The sequence below is a fragment of the Oncorhynchus nerka genome, linkage group LG7, assembly GCF_034236695.1.
Source record: "Oncorhynchus nerka isolate Pitt River linkage group LG7, Oner_Uvic_2.0, whole genome shotgun sequence".
Classification (NCBI taxonomy): domain Eukaryota; kingdom Metazoa; phylum Chordata; class Actinopteri; order Salmoniformes; family Salmonidae; genus Oncorhynchus; species Oncorhynchus nerka.
In genome coordinates, this window is record NC_088402.1 from 19,313,481 (window position 1) to 19,337,053 (window position 23,573).

At 44.4% G+C, this 23,573-nt stretch overlaps 2 protein-coding genes across 2 annotated transcripts; both read right to left on the reverse strand.

Annotated features, from left to right (window-relative positions):
• Positions 1-301: 301 nt before the first annotated feature.
• Positions 302-4,614, reverse strand: LOC115132683 (ras-related protein Rab-25-like). Its single transcript, XM_029665404.2, has 5 exons — positions 3,112-4,614; positions 1,967-2,162; positions 1,382-1,575; positions 958-1,038; positions 302-792 (listed from the first exon to the last, which is right to left on the reverse strand). Exons 1-5 carry the CDS (start codon positions 3,143-3,145, stop codon positions 665-667), a joined length of 633 nt encoding a protein of 210 aa, XP_029521264.1. The 5' UTR covers positions 3,146-4,614; the 3' UTR covers positions 302-664.
• A 7,320-nt stretch (positions 4,615-11,934) lies between these two features.
• On the reverse strand, positions 11,935-23,561 carry LOC115131289 (ubiquilin-4-like). The gene is given in 12 exon segments (XM_029662870.2): positions 11,935-13,354; positions 13,451-13,652; positions 13,985-14,100; positions 14,237-14,320; positions 15,618-15,757; positions 17,554-17,779; positions 17,977-18,135; positions 20,948-21,078; positions 21,081-21,209; positions 21,373-21,527; positions 22,087-22,238; positions 23,379-23,561. Coding segments are annotated over 12 exon segments (1,791 nt in total). The 5' UTR covers positions 23,523-23,561; the 3' UTR covers positions 11,935-13,201.
• Between the last annotated feature and the right edge of the window lie 12 nt (positions 23,562-23,573).

Genomic DNA, 23,573 nt, shown 5'->3' on the forward strand with positions numbered 1-23,573 from the left:
ACCAACAAGTATTTGCAGATTTTCATAAAACAGCCACAAAAGTGGTCTCTCGTTTCTGCATCACCAAATTTTGCGCGAGGCAAAAGACTATGCTACGTGCTATTCAATTAGCTCTTTTAGTGCAGCGGGAGGGGGATTTTGTGTGTGTGTGTGTGTGTGTGTGTGTGTGTGTGTGTGTGTGTGTGTAAGCTACATTGTCACTCGAATATCACGCAAATCATACCGCTGTTCCGCATTTGCGATTTTTTTTTTATGTGGTCAACCTGACATGATGTATATACCAAAATAATGTAGTTCCTCCTTTTGAATATACCAAATCAACATTTATTTGCTGTATAATAACTGCTAAGGTTTAAAAACAAGCATACAGAAGAAAAAGAAATCCACCCAAATATGTTGTGGTCAGCAACATTTAGCCAAGCAGTAGCACCAATAGTGTCAACATTGATCAACTGTACATAAATGTGGCATGTCTCTTAAATCTGTCGTGTTGAGAATTGTGAAATGCACTGTAAATTAAATGTGACTTGATTTGACTTGCCTGGTCTTTGGTTTGGACAGTCCTATACACTATTCCTTTTAACCTGAATGAGGACAGAGTAGGAAGATTCTGTGTAGAACTGAAGATAATCAGATAGAACAGGTCAAACCTGGTCAGAACCAGTCAGAGGTTCTTGCAGCAGGTACTGCGTTTCTCCTGGGCGTCGCTAGCTGTTCCAATAGTACAGGACAGGGTCAAGGCAGTGATGGACACGCGGGGCACCTCTCGACTGGCCACCTTCTTGTGGATCGCTGGGGGTAACAGGTATCATCACGTCAAAAAGTGATGCTGGTCTTTTACTTACTTACTTACTTACTTACTTACTTACTTACTTAAACACACACACACACACCATGACATGGTGTTGTCTAACATTTTCTAGATAAAGGTATGAAGTAGAAGAGCAACATAAGAACCTGTGAGAACTTCCTGGAAAGCAGCTTCAACGTTGGTAGAATCCAGAGCTGACGTCTCCATAAACAAGAGGCCATTCTTTTCTGCATGAGAAGGAATACCTTGTTGACTATATTCTTACATACATCATACTCAATCATGATAAGAACCAACCATATAATTCCTTTTCATTGATGCAAAGTTGGTCATTTCTTTTACAGTACCATGCTATTCTATGGAAAAGCTATATGAAACATTTTGCAATATTCTGCCACTTTCTGTCATTGACTGCATATTGCACACTTGTGTAACTAGTAACTAAGTTACAGGTAACTGGTAAGTAACTGGTACATAATTATTAACTAACTAGTAGCTAAGTAACTCATAACTGGTAAATAACTAGTAAGTAACTAGTAACTTTTAACTAACTGGTAAGTAAATTATCACCTGTGAAGTCCTTGGCCTCCTCGGTGGGCACGGTCCTCAGGGTATCCAGATCACTCTTGTTGCCCACCAGCATGACCACCATGTGGGGTTCGGTGTGGTCGTACAGTTCCTTCAACCAACGCTCCACACTCTCATAGGTTAGGTGCTTGGTAATGTCATACACCAGCAGAGCCCCCACCGCCCCTCTGTAGTACCTGGAGAGAGAAAGTGAGAGAAACGGAGAGAGAGAGAGAGAGAGAGAGAGTTATTTCTGTGTTTTTTATTATACATTTGCAAAACCTAAAAGCCTGTTTTCGCTTTGTCATTATGAGGTATTCTGTGTAGATTAATTAGGAAAAAAATAATTTCATCAATTCTAGAATAAGGCTGTAACGTAACAAAATGTGGAAACAGTCAAGTGATCTGAATACTTTCCCGAACGCATTTTAAGTGTGTGTATCTATCCACACTGAGGTGATTGGCTCTCTAGTGCTCTAATGTATTTGTTGTGTACAAGGAGTGTGTGTGTATGTCCGTGCATGCGTTCTGGTGTGTGCACATATGTGTGTGTTGAGTGCACGTGTGTGTTCTGATGTGTGTACCCACGCGGAGGTGTTGGCTCTGTATCTCTCCAGCCCTGCCGTGTCCCAGATCTGAGCCTTGATGGCGAAGGTATCCAGCTGAACAGTGCGGGTGCTGAACTCCACTCCGATGGTCGTGCGGCTGTCGTGGTTAAACTCATTCTTGGTGAAGCGAGACAGCAGGTTGCTTTTCCCAACACCAGACTCACCAATCAGAACCACTAAAGGATGACAGATATCATCGAAACTCTTGAGTAAATGAGGGGTACAAAGTATTTTGAAAGCAAGTGCTGCCATACAAGTGTGGTTCCTGTGTTAATTAGGGAATTAACATCCCATCATGCTTAGGTTCATATATAAAAATGCTGGGCAGGCCATTATTTTAGCCATTATTTTGGCTACCATGGCTATGCCCCCATAGGATGACAATGCCCCCATCCACCGGGCACGAATGTTCACTTGACGGTTTGATGAGCATGAAACGATGTAAGTCATATGCCATGGCTGTCTCAGTCACCAGATCTCAACCCAAATGAACACCTATGGGAGATTCTGGAGCGGTGCCTGAGAAACCGTTCAAATCTCCATTAGCAAAACACCAAATGATGGAATTTCTTGTGGAAGAATGGTGTCGTATCCCTCCAATAGAGATCCAGAAACATGTAGAATCTTGTTGCTGTTTCCTTTATTTAGTCAGTTACTTGTATCATTATTACGTTTCTTGGGTGCAATGTTAGATGTTTCAGGTACAACAGTACCATCTACACTGAATTTATAAAACATTAAGAACACCTGCTCGTTCCATGACGTAGACTGACCAGGTGCATCTAGGTGAAAGCTATGATCCCTTATTGATGTCACTTAAATCCACTTCAATCAGTGTAGATGAACGGGGGGAGAAAGGTTAAAGAAGGATTTATAAGCATGGATTGTGTATGTGTGCCATTCAGAGGGTGAATGGGCAAGACAACCTATTTAAGTGCCTTTGAACGGGGTATGGAAGTAGGTGCCAGGTGCACCAGTTTGTGTCAAGAACTGGAATGCTGCAGGGTTTTTCACACACTTTCCCGTGTGTTTCAAGAATGGTTTCAAGAATGGTCCACCACCCAAAGGACATCCCATGGGATTTGTTTACATACAGAATCAGCTTCTTTGACAAACAAGGCTCACCTTTGAAGACAAAGTTGTAGCTTTCGTCACCCATACTGTGCCGTTGTTGAGCCCTAGCGGGTTCCTCCTCCGCCTGGTATAGGGGCGCTACTGCATTAGGTCCCAGGAGAGGGAGAACGAGAGAAAAAGAGAGAGAACAGCAGAGACAAGCCTCTCTCTTGTCTCCCAAGGTGCCAATGTAGTGAGACAGTGTAACAGAGGTGAAAATGAAGGAGAAAGAGAGAGAACAGGTTAGGGCTAGTCTAACACTGACATTCCTCTTTCTTTATCTGTAGATGGGGGCAGTTTGTCTATGGACAGACAGAGAGACGATCCCTGCTGCCGATTCCTCCTGTGGCTCAGCTGACACATGGGAGAGGCAGAGGCGGGGGGAGGAAAGTTGATGTCAGAGCAGGTGTAACAGGTAGAACCACTAGTATGTACAGTTATCACAAGAGAATAGACTCCACCCTCCCTCCCCATCTAGTCTGTCTATCTCGTCTGACAGCATCTTCAGTGTATGGCAGGTGAAGCAGTGCTATGGTGAATAGGACAAACGTGTCCTTAGACACTGATCTAAGATCATTTTTGGTTTCCTCCTCAGGTTATGATTTGTAGAGGGTAATTGGGTCCTAGATCAGCTGACCCTGAGGGCAACTCTTACCTCGGGTTGTTACTACAGACATGCACGTGCACAGATAGGGCTCTGCCCCTTTGCCTTTCCACTCTCTAAAGTGTCCTTTTGGGTGGTGGTATAATTTCCTCCAAAATGTATACATTTGTCATTAACTGTGTTTCCATTAACTTGTCTAGTCATTTTTGTTGCTGTTGACATTTAGAAAGTTGCATTGAAAATAGATGACATTTGCCTGCTAGGGTGCGTTTCCATTTAACTACTGTATCTTGTATTTGTATTTATTGTGGATCCCCATTAGCTACTCTTCCTGGGGTCCAGCAAAATTAAGGTAGTTATACAATTTTAAAAACATTACAATACATTCATAACAGATTTCACAACACATTAAGTGTGTGCCCTCAGGCCCCTACTCCACTAGCACATATCTACAACACTAAATCCATGTGTATGTGTGTGTATAGTGCGTATGTTATCATGTGTGTGTGTGTATGAATGTGTCTGTGCTTATGTTTGTGTTGCTTCACAGTCCCCACTGTTCCACAAGGTATAATTTTATCAGTTTTTAAAAACTCTGATTCTACTGCTTGCATCAGTTACCTGATGTGGAATAGAGTTCCATGTAGTCATTGCTCTATGTAGTACTGTGCACCTTCCGTAGTCTGTTCTAGACTTGGGGACTGTGAATAGACCTCTGATGGCATGTCTTGTGGGGTATACATGAGTGTCTGAGCTGTGTACTTGTCATTTAAACAGACAGCTAGGTGCTTTCAACATGTCACCTCTCACAAATACAAGTAGTGATGAAGTCAATCTCTCCTCCACTTTGAGCCAGGGGAGATTGACATGCATACAGTGTCTTGCGAAAGTATTCGGCCCCCTTGAACTTTGCGACCTTTTGCCACATTTCAGGCTTCAAACATAAAGATATAAAACTGTATTTTTTTGTGAAGAATCAACAACAAGTGGGACACAATCATGAAGTGGAACGACATGTATTGGATATTTCAAACTTTTTTAACAAATCAAAAACTGAAAAATTGGGCGTGCAAAATTATTCAGCCCCTTTACTTTCAGTGCAGCAAACTCTCTCCAGAAGTTCAGTGAGGATCTCTGAATGATCCAATGTTGACCTAAATGACTAATGATGATAAATACAATCCACCTGTGTGTAATCAAGTCTCCGTATAAATGCACCTGCACTGTGATAGTGTCTCAGAGGTCCGTTAAAAGCGCAGAGAGCATCATGAAGAACAAGGAACACGCCAGGCAGGTCCGAGATACTGTTGTGAAGAAGTTTAAAGCTGGATTTGGATACAAAAAGATTTCCCAAGCTTTAAACATCCCAAGGAGCACTGTGCAAGCGATACTATTGAAATGGAAGGAGTATCAGACCACTGCAAATCTACCAAGACCTGGCCGTCCCTCTAAACTTTCAGCTCATACAAGGAGAAGACTGATCAGAGATGCAGCCAAGAGGCCCATGATCACTCTGGATGAACTGCAGAGATCTACAGCTGAGGTGGGAGACTCTGTCCATAGGACAACAATCAGTCGTATATTGCACAAATCTGGCCTTTATGGAAGAGTGGCAAGAAGAAAGCCATTTCTTAAAGATATCCATAAAAAGTGTCGTTTAAAGTTTGCCACAAGCCACCTGGGAGACACACCAAACATGTGGAAGAAGGTGCTCTGGTCAGATGAAACCAAAATTGAACTTTTGGGCAACAATGCAAAACGTTATGTTTGGCATAAAAGCAACACAGCTCATCACCCTGAACACACCATCCCCACTGTCAAACATGGTGGTGGCAGCATCATGGTTTGGGCCTGCTTTTCTTCAGCAGGGACAGGGAAGATGGTTAAAATTGATGGGAAGATGGATGGAGCCAAATACAGGACCATTCTGGAAGAAAACCTGATGGAGTCTGCAAAAGACCTGAGACTGGGACGGAGATTTGTAATCCAACAAGACAATGATCCAAAACATAAAGCAAAATCTACAATGGAATGGTTCAAAAATAAACATATCCAGGTGTTAGAATGGCCAAGTCAAAGTCCAGACCTGAATCCAATCGAGAATCTGTGGAAAGAACTGAAAACTGCTGTTCACAAATGCTCTCCATCCAACCTCACTGAGCTCGAGCTGTTTTGCAAGGAGGAATGGGAAAAAATGTCAGTCTCTCGATGTGCAAAACTGATAGAGACATACCCCAAGCGACTTACAGCTGTAATCGCAGCAAAAGGTGGCGCTAGAAAGTATTAACTTAAGGGGGCTGAATAATTTTGCACGCCCAATTTTTCAGTTTTTGATTTGTTAAAAAAGTTTGAAATATCCAATAAATGTCGTTCCACTTCATGATTGTGTCCCACTTGTTGATTCTTCACAAAAAAATACAGTTTTATATCTTTATGTTTGAAGCCTGAAATGTGGCAAAAGGTTGCAAAGTTCAAGGGGGCCGAATACTTTCGCAAGACTAATATTTGACATATTCTAATTCTATTGTGTCAAAGTATCGCCACGGTCTGTGTGGTGGTGAAACTTGCACTCCTGTAGATCTGAAATAATTGGATGGTGAAACTTACCAACCAGAAAAGGAAGGCGAAGCAATTCTGCCATTCTTGAAAATCAGGACAATCCCTGTACTGCAAAGAAAGATTATTTTTATAGTTGAAAAAATGTATTTTGCAAGAGGTAGGCATTTAGAATGAATTGTGGAGTCAAGCTTTATGGTTACGAGGGTGACATCACATGCCCCGCATAGGCCTACCCATCAAAATTATTTGTCAATAATAATTTCCAATTTCCACACAGTTTCCATCATTTGTCGCAAGAAAGAAAGTTAGTTAGACAGAAGAAAAATATACCCGTCCAACGGATGAAAATATTGTTAATAACATTTCTCCTATTGACCTATCTGCTGTTTCCATTACACATGTCACAACATTGATTTGATCAAATAAACCTGGGTCAATGGAAACCTGCCTCGTGTTGTTCGGAACCCACTGCACGCAAGTTGTCAAGTTTGCCACTCCACACACGGTCCGTTGGTTGCCAAGGCCAGGGACCATGGCAAAGTCTCAGCTCACTCAACAAATAGCTGCAGATGACCATTTGCCTGTTAGCTCTTATGGGAATGCTCTGAAAAGCCCCTCTGACTTTAAATATCACAGGGGGCTTGGACTAATGCACCTAAATGTGTGAAGTATGATTTAAAAAATGGACACAATTGACATTTGGGTACAGGACTTATATCCTGACATTCTGGTTATCTTGGAAACATGGTTAGATGGTGCTGACTCTGACAAGGACATTGAGGTAAATTATTGTAATGTATTTAGATGTGACAGATTACAGAAAGGGGGAATGAGTGGCCATATATGTCAAATCTAATTTCATGGCATCTCAATCTTTAAATATTTCTGATCCTTAGAAATTTCAGCTCCTGGTTGTAGATGTGTCCATAAATCAGAATACACATGTATTTGTTGCTGGGATTTACTGCCCACCTGCTGCCATGGTGGATGCTATTGGTGCTATATCGGAGTGTTTAACACATTTTCTGTCCTCAAAGTTGGTCATTTTAGGGGATTTGACTCTGGATTGGCTATCTCTGGCCTCAGATCAATTTAAAAGTATGTGCATTCATTTGAATCTGACTCAAGCCCTATTCTCTCTTCATTAATTTATTTAATTATTTAAAAAATCTAATATTTGTCTAGTGGAGTATTTGCATATGATTTCAGTGATCATTGTCCCATAGTATGTGTTAGAGCTGGTGTACTCAACTCTTACCCTACGAGATCCGGAGCCTGCTGGTTTTCTGTTCTACCTGATAATGAATTGCAAACACCTGGCATCCCAGGTCTAACTCAGTACCTGATTAGAGGGGAACAATAAAAAAAAATCCAGTGGAACTGGTTTCGAGGTCCAGAGTTGAGTTTGAGGGCATTAGAGTTACAAAACACCAAAACACTTATCTACGTTTTAGAAAATACATTTTTTAAATGTTTTCTGCTCAAGGGTTTATACATGACATAGTCTGCTCTCTGATTTAACCATGGTCTCTTGTATTTCTGACCCTGAGTTGGCTACAAAAAATGTATAATCCATATTTATTTCTCTGGCAGATAAGCACGGCCCTTTTAAACAATTAACAGTCAGAAATAGATTGAAGCCTTGGTTTTCTTCAAAGTTATCTGAGCTCATTCAGATGAGAAATCAGGCCTGGGACAAAGCAAGGGAAAACTGTCTCCGTAGTGGACTGGCAATCTTTCAGACAATTGAGAGACAGATGTACTATCTCAATTATAAAAGCTAAATCAAGCTACTTGTTAATCTCTCTCTGACTCTGCTGGTGATCCTTCAAAATGTTGGAAAACAGTAAATGCACTGAAGCGTACAAATTCCTCATCTTCCCTGCCTAAGCAAGTTCTGTCTGACTCTGGCATCATAACTGAGATGAATGGGATAAGTTATGCTTTTAATCATCATTTTTATCTCGGCAGGCTTTTTATTTGAGAGAAACGGTGGTGTAGTTGACCCTGGTCAGTCAATCAACTGCTCTTTTCTCTGCCAGCCTCTAGCTGACTCCACAGTTAATCCGTCAACTTCAAGTCAATCTTTTGTTTATATTTCAACAATTTACTAGACAGACATTTTATTGCTCTGCATTTGCAATACTGTGTATCCATATCCACTGGCACTGATATGATTCATCCATTTTTGCTGCAGCTCTCTGCCCCCCGATAGCTGAATCATTAACTCATATTTTTAACCTGACGATTATATCTGGTACTTTCCCCAAGATTTGAAAGACGGCCAGTGTGGTCCCCCTTCACATAGGTGGTGACCCTTGTGACCTAAATAATTAAAATCGGCCTATTTTTTTACTTTCTTGCCTAGCTAAAATATTTGAATCCTTGATTAATTCTCAGCTAAGATCTTTCTTACCTTTGAAATGTGTTCTAAATGTACATCAGTCGGGATTTAGACCAGGTCATAGCACTGCTGCATCCTTAGTTATAAATTATGTGGTTAACTGTATGGATAAAAGGCATTTTGTTGCCCTCTTCATAGACCTGACAAAGGCTTTCCATACTGTTGATCACTCAATGTACAGTGCATTCGGAAAGTATTCAGACCCCATGACTTATTCCACATTTTGTTACGTTATTCTAAAATGGATTAAATAAAACAATTCCTCAGCAATCTACACACAATAACCCACGATGACAAAGCAAAAATAGGCTGAGAAATTTGCATTTATATATAAAAAAGAAACTGAAAGTATTAAACTGGAAGTAAGTATTCTGCCCCTTTACTATGACTCGAAGTTGAGCTCAGATGCATCCTGTTTCCATTGATCATCCTTGAGATGTTTCTACAACTTGATTGAAGTCGACCTGTGATAAATTCAATTGATGGGACATGATTTGGAAAGGCACACACCTGTCTATATAAGGTCCCACAGTTGACAGTGTATGTCAGAGCAAAAACCAAGCCATGAGGTCGAAGGAATTGTCCGTAGAGCTCAGAGACAGGATTGTGTCGAGGCACAGAGCTGGGGAAGGGTATCAAACATTTTCTGCAGCATTAAAAGTCCCCAAGAACCTGATGGTCACTCTGGAGATGGGAGAAGCTTCCAGAAGGACAACCATCTCTGCAGCACTCCACCAATCAAGCCTTTATGGTAGAGTGTCCAGACAAAGTCACTACTCAGTAAAAGGCACATGACAGCCTGCTTGGAGTTTGTCAAAAGGCACCTAAAGACTCAGACCATGAGAAACAAGATTCTCTGGTCTGATGAAACCAAGATTGAACTCTTTGGCCTGAATGCCATCCCTACGGTGAAGCATGGTGGTGGCAGCATCATGCTGTGGGGATGTTTTCAGCTGCAGGGACTGGGAGACTAGTCAGGATCAGGGGAAAGATGAACGGAGCAAAGTAGAGAGACCCTTGATTAAAACCTGCTCCAGAGCGCTGAAGACCTCAGACTGGGGCAAAGGTTCACCTTCCAACAGGACAATGGCCCTAAGCACACAGCCAAGACAACGCTTTGGGACAAGTCTCTGAATGTCCTTGAGTGGCCCAGCCAGAGCCTGGACTTGAACCCGATTGAACATCTCTGGAGAGACCTGAAAATAGCTGTGCAGCAACGCTCCCCATCCAACCTGACAGATCTTGAGAGGATCTGCAGAGAAGAATGTGAGAAACTCCCCAAATACAGGTGTGCCAAGCTTATAGCGTCATACCCAAGAAGACTCGATGCTGTAATAACTGCCAAAGGTGCTTCAACAAAGTACTGAGTAAAGGGTCTGAAAACTTATGTAAATTTATTTTTTCAGTTTTACATTTTTTGCTTTGTCATTTCGGTGTGTAGCTTGATGAGGGGAAAAAACACATTTGAGTAGGTGTGTCCAAACTTTTGACTGGTACTGTTTATAATATCTATGCCAGAAGAGCATTAGTGAGGTCGGGCACTTATGTTGGGGGATGAGGCCTGGCTTGCAGTCGTGGTTCCAATTCATCTCAACTGTGTTTGATTGGGTTGAGGTCAAGGCTCGGTACAGACCAGTCAAGTTCTTCCACACCGATCTCGACAAACCATTTCTGTATGGACCTCGCTTTCTACACGCGGGCATTGTTATGCAAAAACAGGAAAGGGCCTTCCCCATACTGTTGCCACAAAGTTGGAAGCACAGAATCATCTAGAATGTCATTGTATGCTGTAGTGTTAAGATTTCCCTTCACTGGAACTAAGAGGGCCTAACCCGAACCATGAAAAACAGCCTCAGACCATCATTCCTCCTCCACCAAACGTTACAGTTGGCACTATTTTACTGGGGCATGTAGCGTTCTCCTGGCATCCACCAAACCCAGATTCATCCGTCAGACTGCCAGATAGTGAAGCGTGATTCATCACTCCAGAGAACACGTTTCCACTGCTCCAGAGTCCAATGGCAGCGAGTTTAACACCTCTCCAGCTGGCGCTTGGCGATCCCATTTCATGAAGCTCCCACTAATAGTTATTGTCCTGACAATGCTTCCAGAGGCAGTTTGGAACTCTGTCGTGAGTGTTGCAACCCAGGACAGATTATTTTAACGAGCTACGCGCTTCAGCACTCGGCAGTCCCGTTCTGAGCTTGTGTGGTCTACCACTTTGCCGTCGTTGTTCTTAGGTTTCCACTTCAAAATAACAGCATTTACAGCTGACCGGGCAAAAAGTAATTGAATTGACTTGTTGGGAAGGTGGCATCCTATAAAAAGGTGCCACGTTGAAAGTCCCTGAGCTCTTCAGTTAAGCCATTCTACTGCCAATGTCTGTCTATGGAGATTGCATGGCTGTGTGGTCAATTTTTATCTACCTGTCAGCAACAGGTGTGGCTGAAATTGTCAACTACTTTTGGCCATGTTGTGTATATGGCTCTGGTTTCTCCTGCTTGGCCACCCTGTATGGAGCTCAGTGTGTGTTGCTAGCTAACTAGTAAATATCAACAGTACTGCCACAGCAGCATGACATTTGTTTAACATTTGATTTAGCCTACATCATCAATATTTGGTCTGGTTGGCTGATATCCACATCAAAGAGATGCAAAAAGACAGAGTTAATTCACAATTAGTAAAAGAGCATGTGAATCAATCAACAACGATCAGCTGACAGCCCACACTCTTTTCCCCGAGGTCAGTCATGTCTTTAGGAGGCACTAAGTAAATAGCTTGCTTACAATTTGTGATGATTAGTGTGTTGTTGCAGAAATAAATAGGCCTATGCTATTTGTAGTTTTTTCATTTTCACTACAGAGGCATTTGGTATGTTATGAATTTCGAGATATTATGAAAATAATTATCAAGCGGGGAGGGGGGTGCCCATTTTTCATTTTGAGCACCTGCCCACTGAAAGGTCTGTGCACGGCCCTGACTACAGAGGTGCACTAAACTAAATGACAGTTTCAATGCACCGTCTTCCAATGCAGTCTTCCAATGCACCGTGACAAATCCTCACTTGACAGGTAGATACTACAGTAGACAACAGTATAACATCGAGGAGCTTCCAGGCTACCAGGAAAATGCATTATTCATTCAACTTAAATGAAACTGTTTCACTACTTCCAGAATAAGTGATGTATAAGTGGAGTGGACTGCTGAATGGAACGCGCAGTATAATTCTGTTCTTCATACTACAAGTCAGGATGGTCACAATTTGAAATAGGGTTCTTATTGACCAACTTAGTTTTATTTTGTAGTACAGTACTGTTAAAAGTTAGTTCAAACATGTTGAATTGGGTATAGATTTTTAGCTGAGGCCAACAGACAAATCACAGCTATGGAAGCCATTGCCAAGGTTACCACAACTACAATGCTAAAATAAAAGCAACAAGCCAGAACCTACATTTACAACAACGTATGGTGCCACACCATACCAAAAATGTAAAGCCTTTTTTCATCATATTTTATTCATACATTTTCCAGGAAGAGTTTTGTTTAATGAGACAAAACAGATTATCTATAGGTAGGTACGACTTACACCTCAAATTAAAATACATAATGAATCAGATTAAAATGAAAAGGAAATCTGTCTGTCTCATCTTTGTCTTCCTCAGAACCACACCTTTCTTCCTTCATTAACGATTATCATGACATTTCTCAATCTTATCAAAGGTCTCAATCTTGTGGCACCGCCTGTGTGAAGTCAATCTACACCAGCACCGGCAGACTCATTTGATTTGAAGTGTGGGGGATGTGGAAGTGTGGGGGATCTTTTCTTTTCAGCACTAGCAATAAATAGAAAGGGTTTTGGACGGTTAAAGTAGTGGAAAGAGGGGGAAGGGATTGGAGCCTGATATCCGTGTGAGATTGACAAAACTATTTTGTATTTCTCTCTTCCTACCCTCTCCATATACCCTGCAGATCAGGGGTTTGGTCAAAATGGTGGATTGTTCACATCACTGTAGACAGAAATGCAACATATAGACAGGAAACAAATGCGTCATAACAGCTCTATGCAATGCAGTGAATGCATTTCTATCTGCCGCACTCTGAACTCTCATCTCATTGAATAAACCCCTCAGATTTATTAGAGAGGAAGATGGATGAATGAATCTTGTCGGGTAAAGCATCTCTGTTTAAGAGAGGGTACCTTTCGCCCCCTTCCCTTTCGCACCCCTCTGTTGAGGAGGTCTGGTCAGTCTGGTTCTGCTGGGCAGAGCTCTGTGGATGAGGCTAAGAACAGGGGATATGGGTGTGGGGGGAGGGGGGCATGATCTGACAGGAGGCTGCGGTGGATGTTTAGAATGGTACATATCCTGACCGGGTCTCATCTGTGTCGGTTTGGGACGGTTCATTTCACTTCTTGGTTCTCTGTAGACAGTATGTGTGTGTGTTTATCCCTTGCTACCCAGAGCTGGATAGTGTGTATGCGTGTGTCTGTATCGACGTATGCTTATATACGTAACTGTGTGTGTGCAAGTGTGTCTTTATGAGGGCTGAGAGCCCAGCAGTCTCTCGATGGCAGCGTTGACATCTCCTCCTGTAGCGATGAGGGCCTGCAGGTTGGCCTCTCGGTTGATGAAGCCCATAGCACCCAGCTGCTCCAGCTGCTGCTGGAACTGCACCTCCGGGGTCTGGCTCTATAGGGGGGACCAGTCACAATCACTCAATCAAATCAGTCAACCAATCAAACAGTAAAACAGAATGAGGGAAGACAGGATGTGTGTGGTACATACCGAGGCATTCCCTCCTGCGAACATTTGGAGCATCTGCTGCATCATCAGCTGCTGGGCGGGGTTTGTTCCGGCGCTCTGCGAAGAGGCGGGGTTCTCTGGAGCCACACCCCCTCCTACGGACAGGGGGGTTGTGGGTATTCCACCTGGTAATCCACCTACTAGCCCCCCTGGTAGACCACCTGGCAGCCCACCCGGTGCCAAACTGGGAGACACAAAGGTGTTAGTACAGACTCAGAGAACATATTGCCTAACAGAGGATTCAGGCTACTACCCAAAGTGTCTCAGTGTGTGTGTCAGTGTTTGTCAGCAGAGGCTGCTGAGGGGAGGACGGCTCACAATAATGGCTGGAACAGAGCGTTTGCTGTATTTGATACCATTCTGCTCCAGCCATTACCACGAGCCCATCCTCCCCAATTAAGGTGCCACCGACCTCCTGTGGGGTGTGTGTGTGTCTGTGTGTGTGTGTGTATATATATACAAAAGTGTGTGTGTGTGTGTGTATGTATGTATATATATATATCAGTGTGTGTGTACCTGGGCATGAGTCCCGGTGCTTCTGTCTGCAGCGTCTGTAGACCCTGTTGTATCTGGAGGAGAGCCTGCATGGCTCGGGGGTTGGTCATGACAGAGAGTGCCTCTGGGTTCTGCATCTAAACAACATCAGTCACAATCAAACTAACAATGAATCAATTAACATTCTGAAACAAATCATCCAGTCCAGACTCAATTTAATCAAGTCCTTGGGACAGGTTCAGCTCTCTGTTTGATATGTGTGTGTGTATATACCTGCTGCAGGAAGACCGGCAGCTGGCTCCTGAACTGTTCCTGCAGTTGGGGGTTTCCAGCAAAAAGGGGATTATTCATCAACACCTGCGGGAGACACAGAAGGTGAGAGAAGATCAGGGTCCTGTCGTTCGCCAGCTGCAACCTGCTGCTTCCCCAGTGGGGAGGTTGTTCACCCTCTTCCTCATATCGGTCTATCTATATGGAGATAGGTAAAGCACTGCCAGCTGGACCCGTTCTAGATACCTCGAGGTACGGCACTGCCAGCCAGCTGGACCCGTTCTAGATACCTCGAGGTACGGCACTGCCAGCCAGCTGGACCCGTTCTAGATACCTCGAGGTACGGCACTGCCAGCCAGCTGGACCCGTTCTAGATACCTCGAGGTACGGCACTGCCAGCCAGCTGGACCCGTTCTAGATACCTCGAGGTACGGCACTGCCAGCCAGCTGGACCCGTTCTAGATACCTCGAGGTACGGCACTGCCAGCCAGCTGGACCCGTTCTAGATACCTCGAGGTACGGCACTGCCAGCCAGCTGGACCCGTTCTAGATACCTCGAGGTACGGCACTGCCAGCCAGCTGGACCCGTTCTAGATACCTCGAGGTACGGCACTGCCAGCCAGCTGGACCCGTTCTAGATACCTCGAGGTGCGGCACTGCCAGCCAGCTGGACCCGTTCTAGATACCTCGAGGTGCGGCACTGCCAGCCAGCTGGACCCGTTCTAGATACCTCGAGGTACGGCACTGCCAGCCAGCTGGACCCGTTCTAGATACCTCGAGGTACGGCACTGCCAGCCAGCTGGACCCGTTCTAGATACCTCGAGGTACGGCACTGCCAGCCAGCTGGACCCGTTCTAGATATCTTGAGGTACAGGCAGCCAGCTGGACCTGTTCAGCCAGCTGCCAGGACCCGTTCTAGATACCTCGAGGTACAGCACAGCCAGCCAGCTGGACCTGTTCTAGATACCTCGAGGTAAAGCACTGCCAGCTGGACCTGTTCTAGATACCTCGAGGTAAAGCACTGCCAGCTGGACCTGTTCTAGATACCTCGAGGTAAAGCACTGCCAGCTGGACCTGTTCTAGATACCTTGAGGTAAAGCACTGCCAGCTGGACCTGTTCTAAATACCTCGAGGTACAGCACTGCCAGCTGGATCTGTTCTATACAGCTGCCAATGAATTACAGACAACCCATTCCCATCGATTCCTATGGATCCCCCTGCGTTCAGATTAATTGCGTCCCAGATGTCACCCTATTCCCTTTATAGTGCACTACTTTTAACCATGGCCCCTATGGGTGCACTATAAAGGGAATAGGGTGCCGTATGACACACTTAAAGTGACTTTATGAACCATGATAACCCCCACTACTCTGTTGCTACAGACCTGGGAGGCCATGTCTGGGTTCTGGGCCAGAGACTGCATCATACTGCGCATGTAGGGAGCAGACAGCATGTTCTGCATCAGCTGGGGGTTCTCTGAAATCTGCTGCATCAGACTCTGCATGCCTGGACTGCTGAACATGCCTGGGACACACACACACACACACACACACACACACACACACACACACACACACACACACACACACGAGGGAGGGTGGGTAAGTGCCGTTGTGCGTGCGTGTGCTTACAATCCCCAAACTGACATACAGCCCATTCGGAAAGTATGCAGACCCCCTTGACTTTTCCCAAAAATCTGTTAGGATACAGCCTTTTCTAAAATTGATTAAATAAAAAAAATCATCATCTACACACAATACCCCATAATGACAAAGCGAAAACAGGTTTAGACATTTTAGCAAATGTATTAAAAATAAAACAGAAATACCTTTTTGAATAAGTATTGAGACCCTTTGCTATGAGACTCAAAATTGAGCTTGGGTGCATCCTGTTTCCATTGATCATCCTGGGGCGGCAGGGTAGCCTAGTGGTTAGAGCGTTGGACTAGTAACCGGAAGGTTGCGAGTTCAAACCCCCGAGCTGACAAGGTACAAATCTGTCGTTCTGCCCCTGAACAGGCCCACTGTTCTCAGGCCGTCATTGAAAATAAGAATGTGTTCTTAACTGACTTGCCTGGTTAAATAAAGGTAAAATAAAATAAAAAATTGATCATCCTTGAGATGTTTCTACAACTTGATTGGAGTCCACCTGTGGTAAGTTAAATTGATTGGACCTGATTTGGAAAGGCACACAACCAATTTCTGCAGCATTGAATATCACCAAGAACACATTGGCGTCCATCATTCTTAAAAGGAAGAAGTTTGGAGCCACCAAGACTTTTCCTAGATCTGGCCACCCTGACAAACTGAGCAATCGGGGGAGAAGAGCCTTGGTCAGGGAGGTGGCCAAGAACCCGATGGTCACTCTGACAGAGTTCCTCTGTAGAGAGAACCTTCCAGAAGGACAATCATCTCTGCAACACTCCACCAATCAGGCCTTTATGGTAGAGTGGCCAGACGGAGGTAAAAGGCACATAAAAGCCTGCTTGGAGTTTGCTAAAAGGCAACTAAAGGACTCTCAGACCATGAGAAACAAGATTCTCTGGTCGGATAAAACCAAGATTGAACTCTTTGGCCTGAATGCCAAACGTCACATCTAGAGGTGCTTCTACACCTGCATTGATTGCTGTTTGGGGTTTTAGGCTGGGTTTCTGTACAGCACTTTGAGATATCAGCTGATGTACGAAGGGCTATATAAATAAATTTGATTTGATTTGATTAGAGGAAACCTGGCCCCAATCCTACGGCGAAGCATGGTGGTGGCAGCATCATGTTGTGGGGATTTTTTTTCCAGAGGCAGGGACTGGGAGACGAGTCAGGATCAAGGGAAAGATAACTGAGCAAAGTAGAAAGAGATCCTTGATGAAAACCTGCTCCAGAGCGCTGAAGACCCCAGACTGGGACGAAGATTATCCTTCCAACAGGACAACGACCCTAAGCACACAGCCAAGACAACGCAGGAGTGGCTTCAGTCTCTGAATGTCCTTGAGTGGCCCAGCCAGAGCCTGGACATGAACCTGATGGAACATCTCTGGAGACCTGAAAATAGTGCAGCGATGCTCCCCATCGAACCTGACAGGGCTTGAGAGGATCTACAGAGAAGAATGGGAGAAACTCTGCAAATACAGGTGTACCAAGCTTGAAGACTTGAGGCCAAATTGCTGCTATAACAAAGTACAGAGAGTCTGAATACTTACGTAAACGTGATATTAACGTTTTTAATTTTAATACATTTTCATGTGATATTGCAGTATGTGAAGCTGTAGTATATCAACTGAATGCTGTCACTTCAACAGGAAGTCAGTCTATGTATTACCGTACCATTTCCCAGACTGGCAGAGTTGACACCAAGAGGGTTGGAGACACTGGGGTTGGTGCTGCCAGTGGTAGAGGAGCCTGTGGTGCCCGTGCCCCCTCCACCCTCAGAGGGGTTGGTGGAGCTGGGGGGGCCCCATGGGTTGGGCAGTGGTTCCCGGTTCTCTGTCCTCGATGGCTGCACCCCCCCATCAGAGTTGCCCCCCAGGGCTGAGAAAGGGTTGTTTCCAAACTGGGAGAAAGGAGAGAAATAAGTAATTATCAACTTCTTGAATACCAATGGAGTTTATGTTCAGCACTCTCCACGGGATATCGTAGAGTTTGTTTCTGAGGCTGAAAAACCTTTTTAAAAAATGGGTGAATCCCTAGTTTGAATTTGAACTTAGTCGTGATGTCAACTGATTTTAAATCATTGTCATCAGTGGGTACCTGGTCTCGTGCGGCGCTGAACATGGGTTCCTGGATGTCTGTGTACATCCTTCGCAGGGCGTTGTAGCCCCCCGGGATGCTCTCCAGGTTGCTAAGCGCCCGATCCTGGTTACGCATCATCTCCTGCATCATAGCAGGGTTCCTGGCCAGCTCCATGGTCTGAGGAGAAGGGAACAGGAAGGGATGGACAGGATTTTTTCAGCTAGGCTGGGTTCTGGGGTACAGGGACTAGAAGGGTAAGGTAGACCCAAACACCATTCCCAGACACAGATAAGGCTAAGCCTTATTCTGGACAAAAATCATTTTAAATTTTCTCAATTGAGCTTTCTTTTTTTTTTTTCAGGACTAAACTTAATCTGTGTCTGAGAAACCTATATCTTTAAATAATTTAGAATGCAGCTAAATGTAAAGATTCCTCTCAAAAAGCAGTCGATTTACAACAGTTAAAAAATAAATGAAAAAAAAACAGCAGCTGCTACATTATTAGCCAAATCTAACTTCTTTGTACACTCCAGGCATCCCAAATCGTCATTAACACAGTACACTCCAGGCATCCCAAATCGTCATTAACACAGTACACTCCAGGCATCCCAAATCGTCATTAACACAGTACACTCCAGGCATCCCAAATCGTCATTAACACAGTACACTCCAGGCATCCCAAATCGTCATTAACACAGTACACTCCAGGCATCCCAAATCGTCATTAACACAGTACACTCCAGGCATCCCAAATCGTCATTAACACAGTACACTCCAGGCATCCCAAATCGTCATTAACACAGTACACTCCAGGCATCCCAAATCGTCATTAACACAGTACACTCCAGGCATCCCAAATCGTCATTAACACAGTACACTCCAGGCATCCCAAATCGTCATTAACACAGTACACTCCAGGCATCCCAAATCTTCATTAACACAGTACACTCCAGGCATCCCAAATCGTCATTAACACAGTACACTCCAGGCATCCCAAATCGTCATTAACACAGTACACTCCAGCCAATCACAACCTGTCAGTAACACAGTACACTCCAGGTATCCCAAATCGTCATTAACACAGTACACTCCAGCCAATCACAACCTGTCATTAACACAGTACACTCCAGCCAATCACAACCTGTCAGTGACACAGTACACCCCAGGCAATCCCAAATGTCATTAACACAGTACACTCCAGCCAATCACAACCTGTCAGTACACTCCAGCCAATCCCAACCTGTCAGTGACACAGTACACTCCAGGCATCCCAAATCGTCATTAACACAGTACACTCCAGCCAATCCCAACCTGTCAGTGACACAGTACACTCCAGCCAATCACAACCTGTCAGTGACACAGTACACTCCAGGCAATCACAACCTGTCAGTGACACAGTACACTCCAGACATCCCAAATCATCATTAACACAGTACACTCCAGGCATACCAAATCGGCATTAACACAGTACACTCCAGCCAATCCCAACCTGTCAGTGACACAGTACACTCCAGCCAATCCCAACCTGTCAGTGACACAGTACACTCCAGCCAATCACAACCTGTCAGTGACACAGTACACTCCAGCCAATCACAACCTGTCAGTGACACAGTACACTCCAGCCAATCCCAACCTGTCAGTGACACAGTACACTCCAGCCAATCACAACCTGTCAGTGACACAGTACACTCCAGCCAATCACAACATGTCAGTGATCCAGTACACTCCAGCCAACAATAACCTGTCAGTGATCCCTCCAGCCAATCCCAACCAGTCAGTAACAATAAAATCCACCCATTCCAAACCAGTCAGTAACACAGTACACTTCAGCTAATCCCAACCCGTCAGTAACACAGTACACTTCAGCGAATTCCAACCCGTCATTAAGACAGTACACTCCAGCGAATTCCAACCCGTCATTAAGACAGTACACTCCAGCCAAATCCAACCAGTCATTAACGCAGTACACTCCAGCCAATCCCAACCTGTAGTAACGCAGTACACTTCAGCCAATCCCAACGCCAATCGCAACATGTCATAAACACAGTACACTCTAGCAAATCCCAATCTGGATGTTACACAGTACACTCCAGCCAATCCCAGCCTGTCAATTACACAGTACACTCCAGCCACAGTACACTCCAGCCTGCCACGCAATCTGCTCGTGGATTGCAATGTAATCGTCGTGCAAAAAAAGCAGATTACCGATTGTTATGAAAACCTGAAATCGGCCCTAATCAATCTGCCATGCAGATTAATTGGTCAAGCTCTAATCTCTATTGCACTCCACACTGCCCTTTCCCACCTGGACAAAAGGAACACCTATGTGAAAATGCTATACATTGACCACAGCTCAGCGTTCAACACCTTAGTGCCCTGAAAGCTCATCAATAAGCTAAGGACTCTGGGACTAAACACATCACTGCCTGGTATAGATACTGCTTGACCTCCAACCGCACTACAGAGGTTATTGCGAATGGCCCAGTGCATCACTGGGGCAAAGCTTCCTGCCATCCAGGACCTCTATACCAGGCAGTGTCAGAGAAAGGCCCTAAAAATTGTCAAGGACTCCAGCCACTCTAGTCAGACTGTTCTCTCTGCTACCGCACTGCAAGCGGTACCGGAGCGTCAAGTCTAGGACCAAGAAGCTTCTACCTCCAAGCCATGACCCCTGAACATTAATTAAATGGCTACCCAGACTATTTGCATTCCACCCCCCCTCTTTTACACGGCTGCTAATCTGTCGTTATCATCTATGCATAGTCACTTTAATAACTCTACCTACATGTACATATTACCTCAACTAACCAGTGACCCCACACATTGACTCTGTACCGATAACCCCCTGTATATATTCTTGCTATTGTTATTTTAATGCTGCTCTTTAATGACTTGTTACTTTTAGCTCTTATTCCTATCCGTATTTTTTAAAAACTGCATTGGTGGTTAGGGGGCTCGTAAGTAAGCATTTCACTGTAAGGTCCCTCACCTGTCTCATAAGCTCGGGGTTGTTGAGCATGTGGGAGATCTCGGGGTTACGCTCCATCAGCTGCTGCATCTGAGGGTTAGCCACGATCATCTGCCTCATCAGGTCTGGGTTGGACATCATGTTCTGCACCAGGGGTTCTCCATGATCTGAGACAGCATCTCTGGGTTGGACATCAGCTGGCTCTGCATCTGCTGCTGCAGCTCCATGAAGTTAGCTGAGCCCATGCCCATACTGCTCAGGCTGGACAAGTCACCGAACCCGGCTAGGAGGGAGGGAGAGGGGCATGGTCAGAGGTCGTGATGGTGATAGTAATGATCTTTGGAAATTGTTGTCGGGTGTCTTTTTCAGTATAAACTGTTGGGGGTGTGTGGGGGGGTGGATAGACAAGATTAGAAGTGTGTACTTATTTATCTTTGTAAACTCACTCAGTATGTTGGGGGTCTGTGGGGGTGCCGAGGCAGGGCCTCCAGTGGACCCTACTGTGGAGGAGTGGGCTGCAGAACTGGGGCCCGAGGAGCTGCCACTACTGCTGCCTACCTGGGAGGTGCAGGAGGTGGAGGAACTAGCACCATCTCCTGCCCTGGAGGGACAATGCACTGATCAGTTATTTTTCCAAATTCACATTAAAGCTACAATATGCAATATGAATTTGGCGACCCGACCAAATTCACCTAGAAATGTCAGTTATAGATCTGTCGGCTCAAACTAGCAATACTATTCTGCAAAACACGTGACCGCCCACTTTAATTTTATTTATTTTTATTTTACTAGGCAAGTCAGTTAACAACAAATTCTTATTTTCAATGACGGCCTAGGAACAGTGGGTTAACTGCCTGTTCAGGGGCAGAACGACAGATTTGTACCTTGTCAGCTCGGGGGTTTGAACTTGCAACCTTCCGGTTACTAGTCCAACGCTCTAACCACTAGGCTACCCTGCCGCCCCGATAATACATACTAACCAGTTGCGTTACCGAAAGCTATTCGGCGATGCAAGTGGAGACACTACATATAGCCTATTCACCTATTCAAAAGTTGACCAAGCAATTCCTTTTCCAATTCCAATTTTCCCTTCCTGCCAAATGTCCGAAGAAGACGACAGTATCCAACTAAAACACAATATCCATTTTGCATCATCTTACTTGTGTGCCGTCTTTATGACCAGGTGGACTGTCAGGCCGTCCTTGATGCCGTGTTGGTTGAGCGAGTCCCCGTCCTTCAGGATCTTCCCTGCAAAGATCAGAACCAACTGATCCTGCTTGGCTTTGAACCTCCGCGAGATCTCCTCCTTAAACTGGGAAAGGAGAAAGATATATAGAGAGAGGAGGGATGGACAGCAAGAGAAAGAGGGCGGAAGATGAGGGAAGAAAGGGAAACAAAGTGACGTAGTCAAACAATTCTAAATGAACTGATTTTAATTCTAAAGCCTTGTTTCTGGGTAAATCCTCATTGCTTATCTCTGGGTAAATCCTCATTGCTTATCTCTGGGTAAATCCTCATTGCTTATCTCTGGGTAAATCCTCGTTGCTTATCTTTGGGTAAATCCTCGTTGCTTATCTCTGGGTAAATGCTCACTGCTTATCCTATTACAAGAATCATACTACCCGATCACAAATACCAAATCCCTCTTAGTGTTGTGCCTCCAGTGAGCACAAGAATACTACACATATGAGAGGCACATTAAACAGGAGTAAAAAAATAAGCTGTAGGCCATTTAGCTGTTCAGGATATCAAATCAGGACTGGAGTGACAGGAAGAAAAGAGACATTAGCTGACAGATTCATAACACATCAGCTTGAATGGAACAGGGGGACATGTGTATGGGAGAGATGATTCACATGGACAGAAATCTAAAGTCCAGTAACTGATATTCAGAACAATGAGGTTCCGTTACATTCTGAAGAAAAAGACTGTTTATAGAGTGCCAAGACCAGCACAAAGTTGTTTCTGGAGAAACAGCTAAGAAACTAGATAGCTAGCATTTAGCTAACAACATTTATCCAACGTTAGCTAACAATTCACCTAGTTAGCTAACTACTTCGTTAAAATATTGTTTTTTTTATGACCAACATACAAAAGTCACACGATACATTGCCTTGACTGTGCAGGGAATCAGCTGTCATTTGTTGAGTTGGAAAGCCGGTTAGCTAACGTTAGCTAGGCTACATAAAACAACTAAGGACCTAACAATATGGAGGACTAGAGTATTTGAGAGTGGTATTATAACAAAGTTAGTGAATAGTTTGCTAGGTAAATAGCTATAAATATCGCTACACCGTCCAATTCTGGAATATTAGCTCGCTAACTAACTACACTACACTTAACTACACACACACACACCCCCACCCACCAGTGGGCATGATGATGATGTAGCATAGCAGCTAACGTTTGTGGCCGCTCGCTAGCAAGCTACGGATTAACAAAATAAACGAACCTGAGTGACCGAGGCATCTTCCGATATGGCGATTTCTTCCTTATCTTTCGGGGTTTTGACTGTAACCTTAATAATAGATCCATCCGAAGATACCGTTGTATCATTGTTGTTATTAACAGGATCTTCACCGCCGTTGTCCTCCATGTTTACTCCTCCGATAGAATCGCTCGGATTTGGCGTCCAATTCCGGGTCAA